The sequence below is a fragment of the Ricinus communis genome, chromosome 4, assembly GCF_019578655.1.
Source record: "Ricinus communis isolate WT05 ecotype wild-type chromosome 4, ASM1957865v1, whole genome shotgun sequence".
Lineage (NCBI taxonomy): Eukaryota > Viridiplantae > Streptophyta > Magnoliopsida > Malpighiales > Euphorbiaceae > Ricinus > Ricinus communis.
The window spans coordinates 9,090,730-9,118,660 of NC_063259.1; the positions used below are offsets into that span (position 1 = coordinate 9,090,730).

Consider the following 27,931-nt stretch of genomic DNA (forward strand, 5'->3'; position numbering starts at 1 on the left):
AACAATTAGAAGAAGAATCAACAGAAGAAGTTGATATCATGGCAAACCCACCAAGAGAAATAGGAGCTGAAAGGCGAATGGCTATGAAAGATTATGCATCGCCTATAATTGGTAACACTACTTTATGCATAGTTCCAGGTGATGTATCTAGAAATTATGAACTTAAGAGCATTCATTTTAATATGCTTCCTTCATTTTATGGTATGCCTAGTGAGGATGCATTAACATTCATTAGAGAATTTTATGCCATAGTACATACTTTCTTATTATCTGGACTTAGGATCAACTAAGAATGAGGTGTTTCCCTTATTCATTGAAAAATAGAGCAAAGGCTTGGTTAATGACGTTGCCTCCTAATTCTTTGAGAAATTGGGATGAAGTTTATCAAAAGTTTATGAGTAGATTTTACTCACAGCAAAAGACCAAAGAATTAAGAGGTGAAATTTCTAATTTTTATCAAAAGAATGCTGAATCTTTTTATGAAGCATAGGATCGCTTCAAATCACTTTTATTACAATGTCCATACCATGGATTCCCACTCCCAATAATCAGCCAATTATTTTATGATGGATTGACACAACAATATCAATGTATGGTTGATAATGCAGCTGAGGGTGCTATGTTAGAAAGGACATCTAATGAGGTTGATGACATCTTTGAGATGTTATGAGCCAATTCTCAACAAAAGAGTGTGAGGACAAATAGAGTAGAAGTAAATAAAGTAGTAGCTAGTAGTGAGATGACCATGCAATTAGTTGAATTGACTAAGCAAGTTAAGATGCTTACTTCAACAAAAGACTTACCAAATAATGAGGTATGTGGTATTTGTAGTATTTATGGTCATGGTGCTAATGTTTGTTCATCTTTTGATAATCACAGAGGAAATATACATGACTGAATAAATTTGATGAATTCTTACCAACCCATACATCCTATGAATGACCCTTATTCCAACACATATAATACAGGTTGGAGAAACTATCCAAATTTTTCTTGGAAATACAATGACCAAAACCCACCACAATTATTGAGAAATCAAAATCAACCTCATTACCAAGACTAATATTCTCAATTCTAAAGGGACTCCAATCTTCTTTTTCAAGATCAAGAACAAACTCTTCAATCTAATGAACAAAGGAAGCCAAGTTTGGAAGAAAAACTTCAATAATTTATGATGATTCTCATGATAGGATGGAGAGGAATGAGAAAAAGACAGATTTCATTGAGGCTTCACTGAAACGTTTAGAAGCTCAAATGGAATAAATTGTTGAAGAGCTTAATAAAGAGGAACTATCAGGTCAACCTGAACAAGCCAATTCCATTACTACTATTAGAAGAGGTGAGGTTGTCGATAATATTGCTATGGAAACTGAAAAAAATTCTTCTTCTTATGCAGGTACACCTAAAAATGATGGATTAGTACAAATCAATAAGGAGAGCATACAAAAGAAAGAAAAAGTAGAGCCTAATCTTAGGCTTGAGAAAAAAGAAAAGGAAGCATTTTTTAGACCTGAATTTCATAAGACTGAGCCTTATAGACCACCTGTTCCTTTTCTAAACCAACCTAAAGAGAGCAAAAAGGATATAAAAAATTTTAAAAGTATTGAAATGATCTCCAAAGTTAATACTAATTTACCTTTGTTGAATGTTATCAGGAATAAGCCAGCTTATGCAAAAAAATTTGAAGAGTTAAACACCAACAAAAGGTGATATGCGAACAACGAAAAAGTACAAGTAGCAAGTGTAATGCTTCAGCATCAATTGCCCCTTAAGATGAAGGATCCTGGTAGCTTCACCATTGATATTACAATAGGTGACAAAAAGGATAGAAAAACCACGTTAGATTTGGGAGCAAGCATCAACTTGATGCCTTACTTGATGTATGAATGACTTGGCTTGGAAGAGTTGAAGCCTACCACTATGTCTCTACAATTTGCAGACGAATCGATAAAATATCCTAGAGGTATAGTGGAAGACTTGCTAGTACAAGTAGGTAAGTTAATGATTCCAATTGATTTTGTAGTACTTGACATGGAAAACACACCAACAAGGTATAAAGAGCAGACTATATTCCTTGGTAGACCTTTCATGGCAACTACTAGAACTGTGATTGATGTGCACGATGGAAAACTTACCATGACAGTTTTATGAGAAACTGTGGAATTTAAAGTGTTTAATTCTCTAACTTTATCTCATAAATCTACTATTGATAAGTGTTTATATAATTTTTTAGTTCTCTTATTTATGAACAATTATATGATGATATTTCACTTTTAACTGACAAGAGCTTTCGTGACACTTTAGATGTTCGTATTAAAAGTATGAAGCCATACTTGAAAGGAATGGCTTATGACGAAGAGGTGGAGTGTGCGGATGAATGCCGGCCATGAGCATAATCAGGAATATCTAGCTATAGACAATAAACTTAGCAATTTTTTTTATGCATTTAAGTTATTTTAATTATTATTTTTATTTTCTCATTTATTATTTTTCTATTTTTTATTTATTTTATGTTTATCTTGTAGGCTTATGTTTGACCTCCAAAAGGCAATATGTCTCCATGAGAAGCAATTAAAGCTAAAAAAAAAGGAAAAAAATAATAATAATAATAATAATTTTTGAGCGAGCCACGTTGCGGCAACGAATTTTCACACGGGCCCGTAGCAGAGCCGACATGGGCCTGTAGCAAAGGCACGGCAGAGACAACACGGGCCCGCAGCAGTCAAGCAGCCGCGGGTTGCAGGACACTCCGCGAGGAAGCCGGTCAGCTCCAGCGGTGTGTCAGAGGAGGCCACCCGTGGCAGCAGCAAGTCGCGACCTCGAGGGGCAGCCGCGAGTCGCAGGCCACATGCCTGTGGCGTAGGCAGGAAGCGCGCTGTCACAGTCTTGGTCTTTTCTACCAACGAACCGTGCAGCACTAGCTACTTTATCCCCGCAGACAAGTAAGCTAGTGAGCCTTACTCTTTCGAATACTAGGCAAAATACTAGCTAGGATGGCAAGAAGAACAAAAGAGAGCTTAAGAAACCTTAGAGAGCTTTTAGAAAGAGAAATTGCTTGATCTCTACTTGATTATGCTTGATCATTATAAATGAATTCTCTAAGCTATATATAAGCCTCCACCTCCTCAATCGACGGTGAGGATAAATTTGATCTAGTGGCTAAGATTAAGTATCTAGAATGTTCTATACACTTCAATACTTATCTATACATTATATATGCTTCTAGATTATTCTAGAATGTTCCAGATGCTTCCAGATGATTCTAGAATATTTTAGAATCCTTCCTTGCTTTCTAGCGAACTCTGGAGGCTTCTTGGGCCTCTAAACCTTCATGCGAGAAGGAAAAATCTGCAGGCTGTGACATTCTCCCCCACTCATTCTGGCAACGCCCTCGTTGCGTCCCTGTTGTATACCTCGATTAAGTCCTTAAAGTTCCTTAGCAAATCTTCAGCTTTGATGGGGAAGGAGCTTTACCATCACTAAGCCTCCCCCCTCAAACTCTGAGTGCCTCTTCTTTCCATCCGCCCACTTGTTCATTCTCTTGGGGGCCTTGGTTAGATGAGCACATGCCCTGTCAGTTTTCTCATGCCATCCTTTAGACTTCGGTAATGGCTTTAACAAATCGAAGGGCTTGTTCTGTTCCACCTTGTCTTGATCCGACGAAGGAAAGCCAGCGCTAGTGATGGAAGCTAACTCTGCCTTTCTACTTAGTGCATCGGCCACTAACTTTGCCTTCCCAGCTTGTACTCCTTTGCAAAGTCGGACTCTACAAGGGATGCTTGCCATCTTACTTGCTTCGAAGTTAGTTTCTTTTGCTTGAGTACCAGTGGTTCACATGGGGCCTTGGATGGCCTAGTGTGACCAGCATCCAACAACTCTTTCGGTTGCCTCCGTAACTCTTCAAACTCAGGGGGTGCCATGCTATATGGGACTGCTGTAAGCGGCCTCGTACCTTCTACCAGCTCCATTTTCTGACCCACCTCTCTCTTCGGTGGGAGCTTTTTCGGTAACTCCGCAGGCATCATGTCCCTGAACTCTTCTAGGACCCCTGCTATCTCCTTTGGCACTTCATCTTGCGGCAAGGTTGCCACTTCTTCCTTTAGTGCCGTAAGGAATGTGGGTTGAGCCTTCTCTACCCCCTTAGATAGTTGCATGGCCGAGATCTTCATGGCTTTTACCTTGGCTTGTCGTTTCAACGGTACCATGCAAGTATTCCCTTGCTCTAAGATACACATGGTATTGGCAAATGGAAGTGGGAATGCATTTATCTTATCCAGGAACTCTATGCCAAGCACTATTTTATAATCATCCATCGTAATAATGGCAGAATCTAAGAGGCCAGACCACTCTCCGAGGCTTACTTTGACGTCTCGCGCAAATCCACATGTTGCACTCGGTGCCGAATTGACAGCCTTGAGCCACCCTTATTCCTTCGTATACTTGATGCCAAGTTTTTCTGCCTCTTTTGCCTCGAGGAAGTTGTTGTTAGCCTCGGTATCTAACAATGCTTCTACCGTGCGGCCTCTAACCTTTGCCTCAACGAACAATCGGCCCTTCTTTTTAGACTTAGGCATCCCGAATTTGGTTTTGATGGCACTGAGGAGTTGTAGCGATCCCATCTTGTATTCCTCTGCACTCGTTGGTGTTCTTCACTTTCTTCAACCAATGCAGAGAGCTTGCTCTTCCTAGGGCATTCTCTTGCCTTATGCTGTCCATCGCAGAAGAAACACTTAATACGTGACTTATCTTCACCTTTGTCATCCTTGTTGCCATGGTTGCCTCCCTCTCTAGGCTTGTCAAACCTGTTAGAGTCTTCCTTTTTGTTGTGGCGGTCTCCCCCACTCTTTCCGTTGTCGTTCCTTTTTTGGTCGGGATTGTGCTTATCTTGCCACCTAATCTCTATCAAGGATTCGGCCACGGCAATAGCAGTGTTGAGATCTTGGACACCATGGCGCTCCAACTCTAACCTTGCCCAAATCTGTAACCCATCTGTGAATGCAAACAAGGCTTCTTCATCGGTATAGTTGGGAATCTCAAGGAGTGTGTCGATGAATTCTTTAACATACTCCTTGATGCTTTCCGTATGTGAGAGTCGCCGCAACTTGGCCCTTGCATCTCTAATAGCATTCTCGGGTTAGAACTGTTTCTTCAGATCTTTCTTGAATTCTCCCCACGAGTTGATAGTGCATGTCCCTTTTTCAATGTCACCACTCCTTCTTCTCCACTACAGCATTGCAGTATCTTCAAGGAAGAGTGCAGCAGCGTCAACCTTCTTGGCTTCTTCTGCTAAGCCAAGCGCCTTATAGTATTGCTCCAAGCTCCATAGAAAGTTATCAATTTCCTTTGCGTTCCTTGAGCCTCTATAATTTTTAGGCTTCGAAACATTTATCTTCGATGAAGTAGAGACTACCATAGGCACCCTTCCACTTCCCTGGATAGCTGCCTTCTTGCAGAGGATAAGCTCTTCCTCGGTTGCCAACAACCTAGCAACCATCCCATCAATCATTTCCCTCAACGTCACAACCTCGGCAAGGAGAGTTTTCTCCATGGTCTTGGCTTGTTCTTGACACTTGGACATCCCTTCGTCAAGGCAGCTTGCATTCCTTCTTGAAGCTCTTCTCTTCCATTCTCGAGCTCCTCGACGCGTTGCTCAAAGTCCCCGAACGTATCTTGTCCCTCCGTCATAGTTAGCTCTATCTTGGCTAGCCTGGCATCCATGTCAGACACAACGTCCCTCGACCTTCCTCTCTTCTTTGGACGCTTCCGATTGGTCCTTCACAACCTCACTGTGAGTTGGCCTTACCTCCTCGGTAACTCTGGTAGCCTCACTTGTTCCTAATGTCTTTGCCATTTCAAGGATCGTGCTTAGCTTGCTTTGATGTCGCGGGCTTGGTCTTTTCTGCCAACGAACCGTGCGGCACTAGCTACTTTCTCCCTGCAGACAAGTAAGCTAGTCAGCCTTACTATTCGAATGCTAAGCAAAATGCTAGCTAATATGGCAAGAAGAACAAAAGAGAGCTTAAGAAAGCTTAGAGAGCTTTTAGAAAGAGAAATTGCTTGATCTCTACTTGATTATGCTTGATCATTATAAATGAATTCTCTAAGCTATATATAGGCCTCCACCTCCTCAATTGACGGTGAGGATAAATTTGATCTAATGGCAAAGATTAAGTATCTAGAATGTTCTACACACTTCCATACTTATCTACACATTATACATGTTTCTAGATTATTCTAGAATGTTCCAGATGCTTCTAGATGATTCTAGAATGTTCTAGAATCCTCCTTTACTTTCTAGCGAACTTTGGAGGCTTATTAGGCCTCTGAACCTTCGTCATGAGAAGGGAAATCTATGGGTCGTGATAAGACGCACGGCCCAAGAAAGGTAGGCAGCACATGGGCCCGCAAAGATCGGCAAAGACAAAAAGGGCTGCAGGTAGGCGGGCCAACAACGCATCTGCGGTTGCGAAAATTAAAATAATTAAATCCAAGAAATTGGGATTAATTATGAATTATTTTTAGTTAAAATACCCTCTTTTAGAATTAAATATATATTCATCTCCTCCACATAAATAGTCATCATTGATTTAGGACGTTATTTTAAATTTTATTCTAAGATTTATATTTATTTATTAGGATTTAATTTTTCTAGTATATTTAGGATAATTTATTATTTTTAATTTTTATTATTATTTTTAATTCTTTATTACTTTATTTCTTTTATAATTATCAATGATGTGTGTTCGAGTGTGCTTCTAATGTTTGGATGGTGGAATTGAGATTCAAATTCATGGCTTACTATGCATTGTAAAATTCCAGGGGAGTATTCTATCTTTTTTCTCTCTTTTTATTCTTTATTTTTATATATGCAATGACATTGAGGACAATGTCAAATTTAAGTGTGGGGAAGAGAAATAGAATATTTCTTCGATTAAACTTTATACGTCATATGCCATGAGAATTAGCAACTTTGGTTAATCATTTGTAAAATTTTAAATTTTTTCACTCAGCTTTTTCTTATTGTTCTATATAAGAGTCGATGAAAGAATGCTATTATATTAAGATTCTTAAACTCTTGAGTTAGTTTTTAATATGTATAATATGAACTCATGAGCCATTTGCATTTAAATGATCAAGTGTTCATCTTTTGCATATGGACATGACGAGTAGTTTAGCAACATTTGACATGGGTATAATTAGAAGTGTATGATTTAGGTTATTATTTTCTTGTTACTAAATTGGCTTACCTAAGTTTGTGAGATATGATATGGACAAGTCAAAGCTCTAAGTGATATAATTCTACTCTACTAATTTTAATTGCTTAGTAACTGTGGATCTTCATGACCAATGTCGATTTTCGCGTAAAAAGACAATTGAGATTATGAGTATGCAAAGCATCTTGATATATGTTTTGTTGAGTAACCAGGTGCATTCATCACCCATGTTTGTATTTGCGTAAAAAGGCATAACATCTCAAGAAAGAAACAAATACTTTAAGTATCAAAAGTTAAAATCCAAGGGGTATAAAGAAAAGAAAAAATATATAAGAGCTTCAAAAGTAAGTATAAATACCTATTGATCTCTTGTTTTTGAACGAAGGTTTTGCCTTTTTTAATAGGGTTATAATAATTTGGATTATGCATCATAGTTATATCCTTTGAAGATGAGTTAGACTATTTGTTGTGAAACAGGAATGAAGGATTGGATGCATGAGTCTTTTGATTAACAATGATTGAGTTTATATTTTTAAAGAAAATTATTATATGATTTAAGTGTTCTTGGGTTGACATGATCTTTGCATTAGTGAGATTCATTTGAATAATATCTTTAAGCCGAGTATGGATGTTCTTCATGATTTTTGCAAAAGATTAATTCTCAGTTGCTATTTACTTGAGGATAAGTAAAGGTTTAAGTGTGGGGGTATTTGATTGGTCCAAATTATATATAGATATTTACGGTATTTTAGAGCTCTAATGATATATTTCTATATGTAAAATTGTGAAAATATGTGCATTTACCTCACTTAAGCTTAATTGTCTATTTTCAGGATTATTAGCAAAAAAAGAAAAATATGGAGTTAAAAGAAGCTTAATGGGACACATTCGTATCAAGGCCCAAGATTAAAACGCATGGACTACTAATTACAAGGCTCAAGGGATATTTTAGTCATTTTGTATAATTATTAGGATTTATATTAAGAGTTATTTATGAGATAGTATTTAGTGGAGATTAAAATACTTAAAATCTTATCTATTAGTTACACTTATATTAGTATACTTATCTCTAGAGAGATTTATTTACAAAATCCTAAAAAAGAAGAAGAAGGAAGAAGAAGGGGAGTTTTCTCCTACCTGCTCTCTACACCTGCCACCATTATTCTCTTCATAATTCTCTGCAGTTTTCCATAAATATATAGTTTTAGTTTTCATTACTTTTTTTAGGACCTAAGGAGCTTTTCAAGAAGTGTAGAATGAGAACCAATCTTCTTCCTACTTGAAGAAATTCTTGATCTAGAGGGAGTCTTTGGTTTTTTATGTCTTTCTATTTAATACCATGATCATTGAGTTAAATATATTAGGCTAGTTCTCATTAGTGTTTAGTTTAGTCTTTTTACTTTTGTATAAACCTTGTTATTTATTTATTTAATGAATGATTTCTTTACCTTTATATCTTTATTAGTTTCAGTTATTATTGTTAGTTAACCATCATATTAATTTAGCAATAGTAATTGTTATGAAAATCTTTAGGTTTAAAAGTATTAGAAACATTATCTTTACTTTAATCTATGTTAGTATAAGAAATATAGATTGCATCATTAGCTTGAGTGACTTAGGGAAAAAGGCACGTCATCATCTCATTCATTAGATTTAGACTTAAAGTAAAACAAGGAGATTACCAAGTAAATAGCTAGATTAAATACTATCTTTAGCATATAATTTTAGATCATAAGCATTTGCATTTGCATTGCATATTTATTTATTGTTTAGTTATTTTACTTTATGAATATAACCCTTTCAAAATACTGATTTAGAATGTTTAGATTTACTTTTATTGTTTTGTGTTGATAATTAGTCTTTATAATAAGTGGCCTCATAGTTCATTGAGAGATCGACCTCGTGGTGAACTTACTCTTACTATAGGAACGGTTCGTGCAGTTACGAGTACTAAAAAAGACACATCAAATAATAATTATAATTATAAGAGATATATTAAATTCTATGGTTATTAAATTCAAAATAAAGAAAAAAAACGAATTGTTTTGCTATAGAAAAAGAATTAATGACAAAACAAATTCTATTGACATTGTCAAATAATGAATGAATTCATTTTAAATTCACAATATACTATGAAATTGAAACTTAATTAAAGATTTTACACAAAAATAATATAATTTATAAATATCACCAAAAATAACACAATTATTTAATAAGAAAATAGAATTACTAACCTCCCATACCATAAAAAAACACAAAAAAAATTATAAAAAAATATAAGTACTAACTCCTCTTCATATTGTTTATTATATTTGAAAAAAATATTATCAAAATAACAAATATGATTTTATATTTACTATTAGTAGTATTTATAACAGTTGATATATATTAAAATTACAATCAAAATACAATTGAACTTAAAATTATCAACAATATCCTAATCCAAATAAAACTAAACATAATCATTATATTATTTTTTTATAAAAAGGAAGTAAAATCATGAAAGAACTAATTTAAATAGCTCATCCACGTGTACTTGATTGTAACTTATTGTGGAAAAAGATTACGTGCACATTGTTGGTATTTAACGTGAATCTAATTATTTATCCGTGCGTGTACGACTGTTATTATTATTTTAATTATAAAATTAAATTTATATATACAATTTAATAAAATTTTTAATATTTAATATTACTTTATAAAATTTTAAAAAATAATAACAAACTAATTATTTTAAATATTTTTAATTTTTCTAAAAATTTAAAATTTTATTAATACAATAATATAAAATTATTTATTAATTAATTTTAATATTATAAATTAACATATCAATATAATTAATATTACTATTTTTTAGAATTAAAAATTTATTATGTAATTAAGAATTTAATTTACTATTAAATATAATATTAAAAATATAGTTTTAAGATGTTATTTTCTATATTAGAATTATTATTTAATTATAGAAATTTAGTTAATATAATATAAAAATATAATTAATATGCTATTTTTAGGATAAATTTAATATTATTATCTGATTAGGAAACTATTTATTAGTTAATATAATATTAGAATATAGTTAATGTGCTACTATTTCTTAGAATAGGATTAATATCATTATCTGATTAGGAAATTATTTATTAGTTAATATAATATTAAAATATATTTTCCATCTATTAGAATTAGAGTCAGTGTTTAATTACGAATATAATTTATTAATAATAAATTAATAAAAAACTATAAAATTACACAAACTTAAATTTTATGTGTCAAAAGTAGTACACATGTCAAAATAAAAATCATGTGTATAAAAAATTAAGCATATATATCAAAAACATTTTTAGGGTCCAAGAAATTAATATATATTAGTCGTTTACCCGTAAGTTGCATGGCCATTAATATTATTTCGATTATAAAATCAAATTTATAGATACAATTTAATATATTTTTAATACCTAGTATTAATTTATAATATTTTAAAAATAATAACAAACTAACTATTAGTTTTAAATATCTTTAATTTTTTTAAAATTTTATTAGTACAATAATATAAAAATGATTTATAAAATATTATTTATTAATTCTAATATTATATAAATTAATACCACCAATATAATTGATATTAATTTTTATTTAGAATTAAAAATTATTTTATTAGAGAATATAATATTTTAAAATATTATTTCTGTAATTAGAATTATTATCTATTAGAAATTTAATCATTATCTAATTAGAAATCTAATTTATTATTAATATGTTATTTTTTTAGAATGTGTTTAATTAGGAATGTAACTTATTAATCAATAAATTAATAGAAGAAAACTATAAAATTACACATAAGCTTGAATTCCATGTGTCAAAATAAGTACACATGTCAAAAAAAATTAAGTCTTAGAAATTAATATATATATATATATATATATATATATATATATATATATATATACCTTTATTTTTTTTATTGTAATATTGTCAATGATTCTTATTTGTCTTTACATTCTATTAGTCTACTATTTTTTATATTGTGTATTCATGATAGTAAATAAAACATATCCGATAGCAAATAAAAAATAAATACACTATTAAAGAAAAAGTATCCAAAAATGACACACATTTTAGTTCTATTTTACTGATTCCAAGATTGTATATGTGCTTTTGATAATACAAAATATTATTATTACTAACAATCTTGTTTAGTGTTGTTATTGTTAATAGGTACTCTTTAATTGACATTAATGCAATGAAGTAAATATATATTAATGTTTGAAGTATGCAAGATAAAAATAAACACATAAGCATTGATTCAAGAGTTAAAGTCTTGAAGACTTAAGTCAATATGGACATCAAGATAAAATCATGAAGTAATAAAGATGGGAAGAGTGATAGAATATACAAGCGTAATGCAAAGAACATGTGGAGTCAAAAAACCCATATGAACAAGATAATTCCATGAAAAAAATCGGTTAGCTGAAGTTTGAAGAATAAACTGTATTGCTTGGAAGAGTCTATGAGAGCAAGCTATAAATAGATGGATAGCTACATCAATATAGTTTTAGTAACAAAAATTAAAATAAGTTTTGGAGCTAGAAAGATTGAGTTTCAAATTTTTGAGTGAATTATGCCCAAGCTGTCATATTAGACTACAATAAATAAGGTCAATTAGAATTAGTAATAGTATTTCTAAAGAGGATTTTTAACAATGCCCTTCTCCAGGTTTATAGCCGTGGAAGTCTAGTTTCATATGCAAAAGGTTTAACATCAATCTGAGGTGTATTGAAGATGTAATAATACTGAAGCATGTACATAGTGTCATGTTGAGATGAGCAATAAAATGTTTTGATTTTCTAAAGTATGGATATGACTGTTCTTGGCATTGCTTAAAACTATAAAATTATAGAAGATTGGTGAAAGTTTTAAACAAAATAAAAGGGTTCATCATTTGCAGTTATAGAACTCAAGATATTGAATTTGGAAGCAATCATGCCCACGACATAAAAATCATGACCACAAAAAAAGAGCAAAAATAATCTAGTAAAGATTGCAATCGCGACTCTCCAACGATCATATTTGGTGTGATTACGACAAGGATTTCTTAATCGTAAAATTAGCATTGACAGTCTATTGAATGGCAATTTTATAGTTGTTAGAGAAGATTTGACTTAACCAACTTTTGTAACAGCTATATAGTGGAAAGACATTATAAATACTCACTTGAAACATGAACTTGAAGGTGGTTAAGCTCTCTAAGGATCAAATATAAGTGGAAAATATCTTCGAGATTGCATGCACCCTATAAGACTGGAAATAGTGTCTTAGCTTTCTCACAGCCCATATCATAGCCAAACAAGTCTGCTCTACGAGATTGTACTTTGACTCATAAGGCAACAACTTCTTACTGAGATGATATGTTGCATACTCCACGTCATTGGGCTCCTCTACTAATGTTGCCTCTGGGGCTCCTCCTACAGCCATGTCTGATGTGATTTCAGGGAGCGTCACATTCCCCCTCGAATCTGATGGTCTCATACTGGAGTCCCCATGGTACAATGGAGTACTGGCTCGCCATGGAGCATTATCTTCTTCCATAGTTCATATTGAGCACTTGCATACATGTGGGTAACATTCTCTTTTATGTTTTCACGTCTCCTTTCTTGAAAAGTTAGTGAGATATAATGCAAATAACCATAAACATTCAGAGAGACCAGTTTGAGTACATAAATAGATTAGTTGGCACCACGAGGAGGCAATTTTTCATCCTTGGCGAGGAATGGTGGGTAAGAAAATGATTTGTGCAATGTAAAATCTGTGCATGTATATATATATAAAATGCACTAACTAATTTCTTTTTGGATTTTCATCAAAGGAATCAAGAAAGCTTGCAAGTGCAAGTGGATTACCGGTAACATCAGATTAACACTCAACAACATCGGATCGACACTTTGACACTTTAGTTATCGACCTTGCAGACCTAAGAGATGGACACCAACTTAAACAATGGGATGGGGGATTCAGTAGAGAACTCTAACTTTTGATTTTTACCTTTGTATTTTGACTCTTTTACCTTTTTGTAGAACTTTTTTTAACTTTTTTGAGTATACAAAATCCTTTATTTTGGTTTTCAAATCGCTTTCATTTTTCTTCATTTTCTTTTATTATTGCATTTATATAAGCTCCTCAAAACCCTAACAGGTGATGATTTGATCAAACTTGAAAAATTATCTTTTATCCTTCAAAGCCATGCAACATACAAGCTTGATTATGACTTTCTCCATGTTGCTGTCAACGTTTGGTGTGTCTTTAGGTTCAATGGGCAAGAGTTGTGTCCCATAATTGAAGAATTCTCTACCATTCTTGGAGGCCCTAGGATTCTACTCATCCTATTATCTTGCCAAAACTTGATGAGCCTTTTTCTGGCAAACTAATGGAGTTATTCGACATACCCCTAGCTGAGGTACTTTCTCATTTTATTGGTGAGTATATTACCCTTACTTCTCTGATCTCCTGCTCTTAGAAGAAGGAAAAGGGCACACCTGCTTGGATTCCAATACTGGCCTTTTACCTTTATACCCAATTTCTGTTGATTACTGCTCAATGAGGGGAGATATTAGAATTGCTTGCATTATTTATCAGATGGAGCATGAAACAGATCCAATTTCAGTCATCTTGATTGAAACCATCATTGGGTTAGACTTGTACAAAGCCCATCAATGGTTTGGTGGTAGCTTCGTTCTCTTACAGGTATGCAGCCAAATCTTTTTTTTTTACTATTTATTTTTTTTCTCTTAATTTTTACCTAAGCCACCCTATCGAATTTTCAACTCAGCAGACTTTATTTTTGCTTAAGCTACCCTTTTAGATTTTCAACTTAGCTTATTTTTCTTCTTTTTTTTTTTCCTATATGTTCTCTTTTTCTATCTCTCTTTGTAGATTTGGCAGCGAGAGAAGATTTAAACATTGACCATCCTGAGGAATATCGACAAATGCGAGTTGAAGCACATACAAACTCGATCTGTTGTTACCCTACAAGGTCATTATGACTGGATTTTCTAGATGAAGGGCATTCCAAACACACTCATTCGTTGGGCCTGCCCTTGGTGGAAGATCAAGCATGTCACACTCATGGTGTATGGTGATTTTGTACCCTTACCAGGACTACGAGCATCCATCTTTTACACATCGCCGAGACTTTGTCACTAGTATAGGCGGAAACAACAGAGCTTGGAATTCCATTATAAATTCGAAGGCTTCCTACTCAAATAGGATTTCTTAGATAAAATCAAGAGATTTTGGCCCCGCCGAGACATAGCGAGACCCCGATTTCGAAGATGATATGACCACTGATGACAACTTCAAAGCTTGCGTTCAGCTTCAGATTTCCACTTCTCTTGGTTTTACACGGTTCAAGAGGACCCAAAAACTAGCTGTTGTATCTAGGGATGCATATGCGAAAAGAAGAAGAAGACAAAAAACATACTTCTTGTTTAGATTTTATTTATTTTGCTTAGGACTTTTAGCTTTTTTTCTTCTTTCAATTAGTATGTAGAATGCTAAACATACATATATATGTTTGATAGCAATTCTAAACCATTTATTTATTTAGTAAAAGCCTAGATGGGCACATTTTGATTTCTCATGATACAACTCCTGTCATCAGCCAGTCTTTTCAGATTTTCTAGCTGATTATTTTCTCTTTTGTTGCCCTAATTTTTTGCTTGACCAGTCCTTTTAGGTTTTCCAATCAGTAACTACTTTTTTCTATTTATTACTTATTTTTATACATAGTATTTCTTAAGATGATCCAAGTTGATTGGTTTAGTAAACTTGTTCCCTTCTAGGTTTGAGATCTTAGCAACATCTTTAGGCATGATCTTCTTTACCAAGTACGGGTGTTCCCAATTAGGCCTGAACTTTCCTCTTGGTTCAAATGCAATAGGTCTTGTGTGCTTCAATACTAAATCACTAGCTCTAGTCTTTCCTGGCTTCACTTTCTTATTGAATGCCCTAGCTATACTTTTCTAATACAACTGCATATGATATAAGGCTTTCATCCTTTTTTCATCAACTAGAGCCAATTGCTGGTATCTTTGCTCGACCCGTTGATACTCTGATATTTCACCTCTAATACAACTCCCAAAGACTTTAACTCCAACTGAACCGGTAAAACTGCTTTAGTCCCGTAAACCATAGAGTATAGTGTTTGCCCTGTCGATGTTTGCTCGGTTGTTCGATATCCCCAAAGTGTAAATGGTAACTGAAACGACCAGTTCTTATGATTCCACAACATCTTTGAGAGTATTTCTTCAAGTTCTTATTGGATGTTTCCACCTCTCTATTCGCCTAAGGTTTATACAAAGAAGACCTGTGATGCTCGATCGCATATTCTGCTAACAGGTCTGTTGTCTCACTCATGAACTACACCCCATTATCTGTTATGACATGATGCGGGACCCTATATCGGAAAATCAAGTTCCTTTCTATAAATATGGCCATCTGTCTTACACCTATGGTAGTGGACGACTAGACTTCAACCCACTTAGAAAAGTAGTCAATTGCTACGACTATGAACATACGACCGTTTGAGGGAGGCTTTATTTGTCCAATGATGTGGATCCCCCAAGCTGCGAAGGGCCTAGAAGATGTTAAGTTATGCAACTCTATTAGAGGTATGTGACTCAAGTCACTATACAGCTAGCATTTACAACACTTCCTTTTTCATTGTTAACCAATAATATCCTTAACCCAAATTTACAGTGGTAAAAATAAAAAAAATGGTGGTCTTGTTTTTAATAAAAGCAAAGACTTTAATAAAGATAAAAATAAACTAATTAAATTCAATTTTTTTCTTTGGCCCCATTTTTAGTTAGAAGATTTAGCATGTATGAATTGTGGTTCAACACCAATAATGCCAGCCAGTTCAGCTTGTATGATCTTCCCGGTTAATACTAAGCCATTTATATGAGGCCCACATACTCCTTTGTGCATTTCTTCCATTACAACTTGAGCTTTTGTTTTAGTCACACATCGGAGTTGTACACCCAAAACCATTCTTTTATATAAGACTCCCTCATGGCTGATGTAATTTCTGGCTTGAATCCACAGCGTGTATCTTTCCCTGGCATTCGCTTCCTCTAGATATTTTTTATTTTCTACAAACCTCTTTAGATCATAAAATCAAGACTTTCGGTCCCATTTGAACTTGCATTACCCGATCCTCTTAATAACAAGACGCACCCGATTTTACAGTCACCAAAGGCTTCATCAGAAGCTACAAGAGGTTGACCCACATAGACGATAGGGTAGCCAATGCATCCGCCATCTAATTCTTATCTCGAGGCAAGTATACAAACAAACATTTGGAGAAATTACATAAGTCTTAAGATAGTTAACATACAACTTTAACTTCTCCTCCTTTACTTCCCATTCTTCAATGGCTTGTTGGATTACTAGCATGAAGTCCCTATAGACCATCAACTACTTCGCTCCCGCTACCATGGCCGCTTCAATCCAAATAAACATGCTTCGTACTCCGCCATATTATTGGTCATTCTAAAGTCCAATATATTGGCCATTGGCAACATCTCTCCTTTTGGTGTGATCAGAACTACTCCTAACCCTGCACCTTTTGCATTTACAGCTCTATCGAAGTACATCTTCCATTCTTGGACCTCGATTGCCCTCAGATTTTCATCAGGAAACTCCAAATCCCAAGGGTCATTATTTCGATCGCATTCTGAGCTAAAAATTATGCTACAGCCCTACCTTTAACTACCTTCTTGGTAAAATACTCCATGTCGAACTTTGTCAAGAGAACTAACCACCTAACCAATTTTCTTATAAGATATAGAGCTTCAAACAAATACTTCAGTGGGTCTATCTTCGAGATTGCATGCACCCTATAAGATTGGAAATAGTGTCTTAGCTTTCTCATAGCCCATATCATAGCCAAACAAGTCTGCTCTACGAGATTGTACTTTGACTCATAAGGCAACAACTTCTTACTGAGATGATATGTTGCATACTTCACGTCATTGGGTCCATATTGTGTTACCATTGTCCCTATGTCTTCCTCTTCGAAGACTAAGTATAAAATCAGCGGCCTGCCATCCTTTGGCAGCTTTAGTACCAGTGGCTTCATTAGATACTCTTTAATTCTATCGAAGGTTTGGAAGATGATATGAATAATGATGCTCGGGGAACCCTCAAGTTGTCAACGTAGTTGATTGTTCTACAAGTCTCACGAGATAATCATGTAGTTGAGTCGAAGATCGGTTGAGGATTTAATGCTGGATGAGGTTTTGAAAAGCTTTTGTCATTCTTTTAAGATTTCCTAATGTCAGTTCTTTCTTAGTGCCTATAGCTGTGTGTTTTGCTTAAAGTGTATCGACTGCTAGATCTTCCTAAGAATCGGCTCCTTGCTAACACTTGCCACCCTAGACCTAGGAGTTAATGTTGCATTTATAGACATAGGGTTTAGGAAACCCTAGGAGCAGAACGATAGACTTAATTTTTTAGAGATTATCTCTAATAAATTCAAATAAAATCCCAAATTTATCAATAAGAACCTTCTAGAAAATTATTTTGGACGTAACAGTGCCAAAAGAATGACGTCGAATCAAGAAAACCAAGAATCGACACTGTGTAGAGCCGATTGTCTCCAAATGAGAAAAAGTTTATGAAAAATTTACAATTTAGTCCCTAAACTTGTGAAATTCATCGTTTCAACCTTTAAACTTCATTTTTTTTATAATTAAATCCAAATTAATTTTAAAAAGGTGATTTTAGTCGGATTAAACTCAGCCCTAACCTCAGATTCGCCCATCCTCCGTCTCCCGAGACCTGAGAAGGCAGTAACTTTCATCATAGGGTGTTTCGTAATTCTTTCGATATCTTGATCTGGAAAATGGGTGCTGATAATGAGTGTTGATATTGATTTATGAAATATTGTAGAAGTTGGTATTTGGGTTAGAAAACTCAAAAATCAATGGAATGCACATGATGAACAACAATTTATATTAAACATCAAAGCCATGGAAATTTTAAGAAATTCTTAAAATGAAATTGCTTATGAAAAAATTGAATCATGTGTTAGTGTTAAGGATATTTAGGATTATCTTAATTCTACTTACAACACTAACACTATAAGTGAAGAGACTGAACTTATGAAGGAAATCAAATGACAAGAAGAAAAGAATAAAAAGAACTATCAACATTGCTCTATTGAGGATCACACATTAGAATTTGTGCAATATGCTATTGAGAAGCTAATGAAGGAAAACAAAAATAAACTTTTGAAAAAGAAAATTTATCTTTGATTTCAAGACAAATTACTTTGGAAGAGCAAACTAAAGAGCTTTCGAAGAAATCACTTAGTGTTGAAAATATCTTGGAAAGTAATGAGATTCGCAAGAACGAGAATAGAGCTTTCAAAGAAGAAAATGAATATTTGAAAGATTAAATCATATCCCTAGCTTCCACCAAAGATATTTTAGAAAAGAAAAATGATGAGCTTTCAATAAAGTCCCAAAACTTTGATAACACTTTGAAAGAAGATGAAGTTTCAAAAAAGGAAAATGAAGTTCTTAAATATGAGATTATTGATTTGAAATCATCATTTTTAAAAAGGAACAGAAACTCTTGATGCTTTTTCCTAGGTTTACAAAAATCATCTTGCATAAGATAAGGATTAGGCTACAATAATGCATCACCTAACACACACAAGACCAAGTTTGTGAAAGCATCTTATTGCTCAAATGATCATGCAGCAATTAGCACACAAGTGTGTATGTTGCTAAAATGTCTCATGCTAAACGTGATCATTCTAAGCATATACATAGTTATACTTACACACATAAGAATAAATTTCGTGTGAGTAGTAAGCATGGTATTATATAAAATTTTATGGATATTGTTACTCTTGCAATGCATATGGACATAAAGCATTTAATTGTAAACTAGAAGATATATCCATTCATCTCATGCTAGACCATTTATTAGACATTGCACTTATGTAATAGAAATGTTCATTTTGCTTATAATTATGCTTTCAAGAGAAAACAATCCAAAACCAAGATGGTTTGGGTTGCTAAGACTAACAATCAAGGACCCAAATACAAATAGGTACTTAGAAAACTATTTTCTTCTTATTGGATGCAAGGTATAAAAAGAAAAACACTTGAACAAAATGTACAAATTGGCATGTAACAAAGGTCAAAATATTTTAATCAGCATCAAACTCCAAGGTATTGGAATGGAAATGGTGAGCAGTGGAAATACAAAGGAATAGAAAGACTATCTCCATTTAGAGACTGAAGATGGAAGATCTTATGAGGGAATTACCATCATCAAAGAGCTAAAATGGGAGAGAAAAATGAAGAACATATAAAGTCTCTCAAATACATTGGCAAATTATAACTTCTCATTCCATATGGACATCAACAACACAAAATCAAGAAAGATAAGGCAAAAGTGGTACTTCTAAACTTTAGTCTTGGTTATATATGTTTGATGTGTTTTTGGGAATATTAAATACGCATGTGTTAAATAAGTTTTATTATGCATATATGTTATATGTTGATGTATAAATCTTAAAGTTTTACATAATTTGATGTGTAATAACCATTTGGATTATGCACTTAATCCTTTAATATAATAAATGCTAAATTATTCAAAAATTGACATCATCGTGGATAACTCTTTGTTATCTTATAGATGTTAACTCTCAAGGACCCAATAAGTTAAAGAGTACCATACTTATTGATTCTTGTAGATATACTTTAAGGAGAATGTTCTTGCATCATGTTTAATAAAAAGGAAGGACATGAGTCAAATTTGAGAAAGCATGAGTGCAAATTAAGATGCATGCTCTTAGGAGGAGTCTAAATGTTAACAATGCTAGAATCAAAAAATAAAAGTGGAGTATCTCTTGAGTTCTTTAATTAAAATAATTTGAATTTCTAATTTCATGCTCCCAAAGATTTTAAAATGCTCTTTATCCTTAAATTGATGGAAAGTCATTTTTACTCTTGAGATGAATACATCTTATTCTTGATTAAGCTAACCCCTTGGTCCTTGAAAGGTAGCTATTTTTGCTTCTATTTTTGATAGAAAATATAAATAAAGTACAAAGTGGTCTCAAAGAGAAAATACCTAAGAACTCTTAATGAATATAAGAGAGAAGCATACCAAGAACTATGAACAAAGTTAAAGAATTAAGTATTTGCAACTTTCCAATGTGCTCAAGGAGATTCAATTAATCTTAGTATCGAAGGAATTTGCTAATGGAAATATAGTTGCAATGCTATTCTCAAGCACTATCTACTCTCACTCTTCAATGAACCTCATAAGTTGTGAGTAAATCTTTATGTTGAGTATACTTGAATGCTTATTTGCTAATTGCCTATGTTTATTTAATAGCAACCCTTAACTTCTCATCCTTCTTTCTATTAAGAACAAGTGGTCTTATCCTTACACTTATTAATCATGAAAAGGATTATTGGTTAATAGGGGAGCTTAATTTATATGATTATCGTGCTTGAGGGGAGATTTATATGAATTAACGCTCTACTTGTGCAAAAGTTAGTTGTTTTTGTTTTGTAACAAAATCATTTAAGCTTCAAAAATTCTCTTCAACATTTAAATGTCAATTGATCAAGCTATAAAGACTGAAAATAAGTTGGAGGAACTAAATGATCTACTATAGAAATCTTGCCAAAAAAGAAGGAGAATCGTGTAATAAATTTCTATCATATTAAGGGGAGTATAATCAAACCTCACTTATACATTTGTTTCAGATATATTTTAGATCTTCTAGATGAAGTATTTAAATATACACTCTCATGCACCAAGATTTCAAATGATCATATATTATAAGAAGGATTAATTAATATTTATATGATCATGCTCTTTTAAAATGGTTTATATTATTCTCTATAGTTGTGCTAAAGAATTATTGGTTTGAGGGAGAGATATATTTTTAGTTTTGCAAGTATTACTTTTTTTTAAGGAGGAGTAAACACATAAAGATCCTCGAATTGCAAAAGAAATGGAAAATATATATGTATCTTTTAATTTCATGCATTTGTCTAACCTATTGTATTTACAATATATACACTTTATGTTGATAACCCTTTTTGAATGATTCCAAAAGAGGGAGAATTATTTTGATTATTCAATCAATGTTTTGTCATCATAAAAAAAGGAGAGATTGTTGACCCTAAAGTTTCATATGTGCTTTTGATGATACAAAATATTATTACTATTAACAATCTTGTTTAGTCTTGTTGTTGTTAGTACTCTTTAATTACCATTGATGCAACGAAGCAAATATATATATATATATATATATATATATATATATATATATATATATATATTTGGAGTATGCAAGATGAAAATAAAGATATAAGCATCGATTCAAGAGTTAAAGTCTTGAAGACTTGACTCAATATGAACATTAAGATAAAATCATGAAGTAATAAAGATGAAAAAAGTAATAAAACATATAAGCGCAATCCAATTTATTGTAATTTATTGTGAAAAGAGTACATGTGTATTATTGCCACTTAATGTGAAATATCTTTAATTTTATTTTTCATTGTAATATCTATTAGTATCTTATTATCAATTAATTTTTATATTAAATTATATAAAATTAATATTTTAATAACACTAATCATAAAAAAAATTTAGTAAATTTATATATCATTCCCCTTCCCACTTTTATGTATATATGTTATAATTATTATCATTACTCGAGAATTTTAGTAAATTTATATATCCTTATCCTTCCCACTTATATATACATATATTATAATTATTATAAATAGCAAAAGGATTAGCCTCTGACGTAGGCTCAGTGCATATTCATATTCGGACAACTAAACTTCTTAAAATTTATCATTTGCACACCTCAACTTTTTCTTTTGTCACGTAAACACTCAACTGCTGTCTTTCTTCCGGCAGCCGCTGACAAATCTTGAAAAGTTTTAAATGTTAGCATACATAAAAGCTACGAGTATTTTAGTGATATCTGTTTTCTGTAGAATTGGATGGGTGATTGATTGAAAGTAGCTTGTTCTGTGGTTCTGTCTATGATTCGGGAAATTAAAAAGGAAAAAGAATTTTTCTTTAAAAAAAAAGTTGAGGAATTTCTACAATAGATCAGCACGGTGGTTCTATTCTGAATCCTGACTTGGTCTCTGTGCAGAAGAATAGTAATGGGATTCAAGATCCTTGAGGCTAGCAGCAGCCTCCTCCCCAACTCTAGCTAACATGTCGTTCGTTTTTTCTGACAGTTGGTCAAACTCAATTATTCTTTCGTCTACATGGTCATTAAGAGATGCAAATCCTGAAAATATTGCAGTCAGCTGCTTGAACCTGCTTTCAGAAAAACTTTAAGAAATAATTGACCAAATCACTCTATCAAGTATTTAATATTTGGCTCATGAATACACTAAATAGAACTATTCAAGAAGGCTCGTCTTCACCCTGCAATCTAATGGGAAACGGTATAGATATGACCCTAATGTTTACTTATTTTGTCATATTGGAACTTCATGTTTTTTTGGGACAAAAAAACCTCAAACTCTTTGAAAAGTGCTTTTACCCACGTTAATGTTGGCTGTTAACTCAAACAATAATAGACCTGTGTGGCAATTTTATTGGTCCAACAAGGCTGTGTGGGACCCATTATTTTTCAAGCCTTCTAACTCTCACTTATTTCTATTCTTCCCAATCATCTGCACTATTCTGTTAAGCAAATTGTCAAATGCCTAAACTACAAAGCCGAACCAGAAAAAAAATATAATGTCCAAATGCAAAAGCTATCCAAAGAACTTAAATATTTATAACTCGGGTACTATAATGTTGCAGAGGATAAGAAGAAAGTCAATTACACCCCGATCAATTAAAACATGTAGATTGTGAATACACAATATTTAATCAAAATAGGAATGTTCCTCATCAATCACACAAAATATGCATAAAAGAAGTCTTCCATCCAAAAACATGTTATTATCCATGAAACCAGCGGAGCCTAAGATTACAATTAGTCCAACAGTGACCAATAAGACCAAAAACAATCAAGACCAACTATATATAGTTGCAAAAGGATATCCAACAAAAATAGGTGAAGACCAAACTTAACAGCAGGAAAAGGGTGCCCAATCCATATATGTACACTATAACAACCCAATAACTAAGCGATATAGAATAAATACAACTTCTAATCCAATCCATATATGTATACTATAACAACCCAATAACTAAGCGATATAGAATAAATACAACTTCTAACACCCTTCCACCTCTGATACCATGACAAATGGGCTTGGATAGAACTCTCTAAAAATTAGCTCAAAAGAAGATGGTGTCCAATCCACATATATACACCATAACAGCCTAATAACTAAGCAATATGGGATAAATACAACTTCTAGCACTTCCCTGCTTAGCGTGACAAACAAACGGGTCGGGTCCAAACCTATCATAGCAGATAAAAGGCTGGCTCTGATACCATGACAAATGGACTTGGGTAGAACTCATTTTCAAAAGTAAGTTCAAAAGAAGAGAGTGTCCAATTCACACCATAAGCATAGTAACTAAGCAATGTGGTATACCCAATTCGTTCCAATTTTATCTATTTGTTGTTCCATTAATTGATTAGAATTAGACATCATATACACTCTCCCACCTTTTATTGATTAAACACCTCACTTTGTCTCATTATCCAAATAATTAATCTCTATCCTCTATGTAATGCATGTCTAGCAATTTTCTCATAGGGTCAAAACTGTAATTTTCTTAGAGTTCAGGTGGTGAATAAGTTAAACAAGAATTTGGTTCAATAAATGTAGTTGATTGAGAAGGTTTAGCGCCGATGAGGTGATTTGATATGATTTTGAATTAAGCCTCAATTTGTTTGGAAAGAAATTGTATCCAAAACACACAAAAACAATGAAAGAAGAACAGCCTGATGAAATGATGATGGTCAAAGATATTCTCGCTACAGAATTTGTTATTTAGACAAGATGAAAATGAAGAAACTGAGTTGTGTTTTCCGATGAGATAGATTAAGGTTGCAACGAGGGGAAGGAGAGATGAGGAAGGAGATGAAGAAATTCTCGCTAAACAACCTAAGAATAGACGTCTTTTAGTCCAGTTCAGTGTCAAATAGACAGAGATTATGTGAAAATATTTATCCTTTATTTCAGCGTTTAAGAGTGTGTTTTTAAAGAGTTAAGGATCATATATGTCCCGAAAAAAAATAAGGCTCTAATGTGACAAAATGGCTAAATTTTGGGATCATATTTGAGCCTTTTCCCCATTCTAATTTATCCTACAATTAGAATTTAAGATGGTAGATCCTAGATTTCCATTCGGCAGCTGTATTCTGAATGAAAATTTTATGAGGAAGCAAATTTAATCAGAAGATATTCACCTCCAAATTTAACTTTCTTTATAATGCGAAATTATGCAGCAATTTTAAGTGTATTTATATAACAAATGATGCATAAGAGAAACTGCGTCACAAGAATTGTAAGGTTTACATTACGAAGTTCAATTTTAAACAAAAGATTAAGTCCATAAAACGATCGTGAAAGATTACAAATTAGAAGCTCAATTAAATTTAAGTGCTTGCTTATGCTTCATTGTTGCTCTAGGTGTGTCTGTGTATTGAGAGAGAGAGAGAGAGAGAGAGAGAGAGAGAGAGAGAGCTGCTCATACCATTCTGGCAGCATGCATTTCCATCATAAAAGCTTCTTGTGAATTTCTAACTGGTAGCTCATTCACCTGTCATGAGTAAGCATGCTTTTGTGTAAATTTTACATCCACGTATGAAAGTAACTGTCTGGAGATTGAAGAAATGGATCTACTTCTATGAATGCAATAAGGAGAAGATATTGAAAAGTTCTTTAAAGAAACAAGCAAGTCAGCTGTACGGCTTCTAATAAAATTGGGATTTTAATGTTCATTTTTAGTTATACCTTTAAGCTCTAATCTAAGATCCATTTTGTTTACAAAGCCCAGGACCTTCGTTGCAGCTATTTATTTGTTTCTAGACTTGCAGCAATGTCTGGGATTCAATCGATAGCAATCAAAGGAGATCACTGCCCCTATCAGATCAAGAAACCATGAGTTACAAAAAAGGAAATAAACAGAAAAAGAACTGAAGAGTGAGGAAAATCGGTTTCAGTCTTTCAGATGAGCTCCATGGTATCAGAAGTAAATGTAATAGGAATTCTTTTAATCAAGGTACATAAACTAGATACTGCAAATGAACCAAAGTTGAGGATGCCGAAGCATTGATAAGGAAGTCACTTGTTGAGAAATGCATAATTTACTTGAACTCTTTGTTTGTTTATTTGATAGAGTTTAACATTTTGCAACTAGCAAGCTGCAGGTGAAGTAATCATTCAGCCATGAAATTGAATTTCAAGATAGCACTAGCAAGATGGTTTTGTTCTATAGGCATTATGTACTTGGGGAAAAAATGACCTTAGAATTAGTTCCTAAGAGAAAGACAGGCAGAACCCACTGAATCTTCCTCTACTATGAAATAGAATGAGGAAGTAAAGGCAAGGTTCAGAAAGATACAAGTTAGACTTGCTAATCATATCATCTATTTCTGACTATGAACCACTCATATTCCAATTACTTTAGTTATGGTTCAACTATGCAGATGATTTGCCGATTGCCATCACTGTGCCAAGCACATGCTAGTTTGTGAAGGAGATTTCTTTTGATATTCATAGATTTTCAGGGCAATCTTTAGCTAAATTACAAGGTGATAACTTTGCATGTACAATAAATTATAATGACAGAAACAAGACACAAAAAACATCTTCAACCTCTTGTAACAATTTAAGCTCAAGAAAAATTGGAATATGCTTTATAAGAAAGATTAAAGCAGCTCAAGAACCCAAGAATTCATGATAAGTCATTTCTGAATCCAAAATGGGAAAAACACAAATCAAAAAATTTAAGTAATAAAAGACCAAAGTACCCGGAGAACTATCAGTACAAAAGCATATAAGAAGCAGTTATAATTTATATTAACAATGGATTGAAGAAGTTAAAGAAAAAGAAGATTAAAACTATCATGGAGCAACAAAGGAAATTAAACAAAAAAGGAAAAAAGAAAAGAAAGGAATACCCCGGCGACATTGACAAGGTGAGTGAAATTGTCAACAATGTTTGCAATATCTGTTTCCACTCTCTGCATCAAAGATTTCTGCTTTTGTGCAGCTGCTGTTGCTGCCGCCGCTGTCGGCCCACTTCCCGCTCCTCCAGCACTCCCACTTCCTACTCCACCTTTATTCATTCTTGCTTGGCAAACTAAACTGATCCAAAACCCATCAAGTTAAAAAAAAAAAAAAAAGAAGAATTTAGGAAAAGGAGACAGTACGAACCAAGGTGCATTTACAGAGACCTTCTACACCAATAACAGCTATAAATCAGACTGGCATAGACCAAAGACCCGCAATTTCTGTTCTTTCTGTAAAGATTTTCTTTACAGGTGAGAACCCATAATTATTTATTTAACATTGTTATTTACTTTTGCATACAAGGGGTAAGCATCAGTCAATTTGGTACGATCCATAAGTAGCCAAAACCAAATTAAATGGGATTTTTAAATGAGCTAACCTAACTTGATTTACAAATAGCCAAAACCAAATTAAACGATTTCCACAAATTGATAATGAATTCAGCAGTGTAATTGAGCTAATCTAACCCATGAACTACTTAAGATTGTCTATATTTTGATATCCTGTGATATAAGGAGTGCACTTGAGAACTAGCTCAAGTGGTAAGAGCATTTGCTCTTGGAAGGTGGAAGTTCTGAGTGCAAGTCCTCACTTCTGCCTTAGGTAAATTTTCGTCATTATGAAGAATGTTATTGCTTGGGATTGAGATTGCCAAAACACTTGCTCTAGTTCAACCAAGTTGAGTTCAAGTGTTTCATTGAGTCTTAAGTTCTAGGTCCAAATATGAAGCCTGATCTAGCTTGTATTGAGTTTTCAGCTTCAACTTTTAGTAAAAGCTCGAAGGTGGTGGTGTTTCGACTACATTTTATCACACCCCTAGCAAAACTGAAACAGGTTCGAGAATAGAATCGAATTAAACCAAATGAAACCAGTTCACCTCAATTCAGTTGTTCAGTTTTGAAACTTTTAGGTCCATTTTTTTTACTGGGTTCATTTCAAAAACCAAACATATGAACTCAACTAAGCCTTTGCAAGATAGAGTGACAGAATTACGCTTACTATCTACTAAATAAACCAGAATTTTAACAGAAAAGTAGATATATACAAGTGAGTGAGAGGCCTACTAAATTCTAATTGTACCAATAGAGTGATAAAGAAAATCCTAAAAAAGGACCAATCATGCCCACACAACTCATACTTGTTAAAGTTTTTGTCTTGAAATTGAAATTTTTTAAGAAATTAAAAATTAGAGAAGCAAAATCATGATTTCAATGAAATGAGAGAGCAAAGGCAAAGATAATAGACAAAACCACCTGCTTATATTTTTGAACGACGGAGACAACAACACAGTTGGATGCCGGACAAGTGAGAAATGGAAGATCAGCAGTCACTGAGCACTGAGTTCTTTATCTGTGCTTGATTTGGTTAATTCGGAATTATTTACGCAATTTTTTTATCCAGTTTGCTGAGAAAACTCGAAATTTCATTTTCAATTGGAAACTGGAATACATA

At 33.3% G+C, this 27,931-nt stretch overlaps 1 protein-coding gene and 1 non-coding gene across 9 annotated transcripts; both read right to left on the reverse strand.

The window, feature by feature from the left end:
- Positions 1–426: 426 nt before the first annotated feature.
- On the reverse strand, positions 427–534 carry LOC112536183. Its single transcript, XR_003080234.2, has one exon. It is a non-coding gene; the product is annotated as a small nucleolar RNA R71 (small nucleolar RNA).
- A 21,593-nt stretch (positions 535–22,127) lies between these two features.
- On the reverse strand, positions 22,128–27,920 carry LOC8270233 (mediator of RNA polymerase II transcription subunit 22b). 8 transcript variants are annotated; one of them, XR_007215387.1, is made up of 5 exons: positions 27,733–27,920; positions 26,368–26,554; positions 25,199–25,327; positions 24,939–25,004; positions 22,128–22,560 (listed from the first exon to the last, which is right to left on the reverse strand). XR_007215387.1 is itself a non-coding variant. In XM_002527165.4 (4 exons), the coding sequence occupies exons 2-4, from the start codon at positions 26,533–26,535 to the stop codon at positions 22,545–22,547; spliced, it is 279 nt and encodes a 92-aa protein (XP_002527211.2). In that variant the 5' UTR covers positions 26,536–26,549; positions 27,733–27,920; the 3' UTR covers positions 22,128–22,544. The 8 variants fall into 8 exon arrangements, 3 of the variants coding, with proteins under 3 accessions (XP_002527211.2, XP_015579681.1, XP_015579680.1); XR_007215386.1 differs by having other exon boundaries at positions 22,128–22,589; XR_007215388.1 differs by lacking the exon at positions 22,128–22,560 and adding an exon at positions 22,596–23,694.
- Positions 27,921–27,931: the final 11 nt, after the last annotated feature.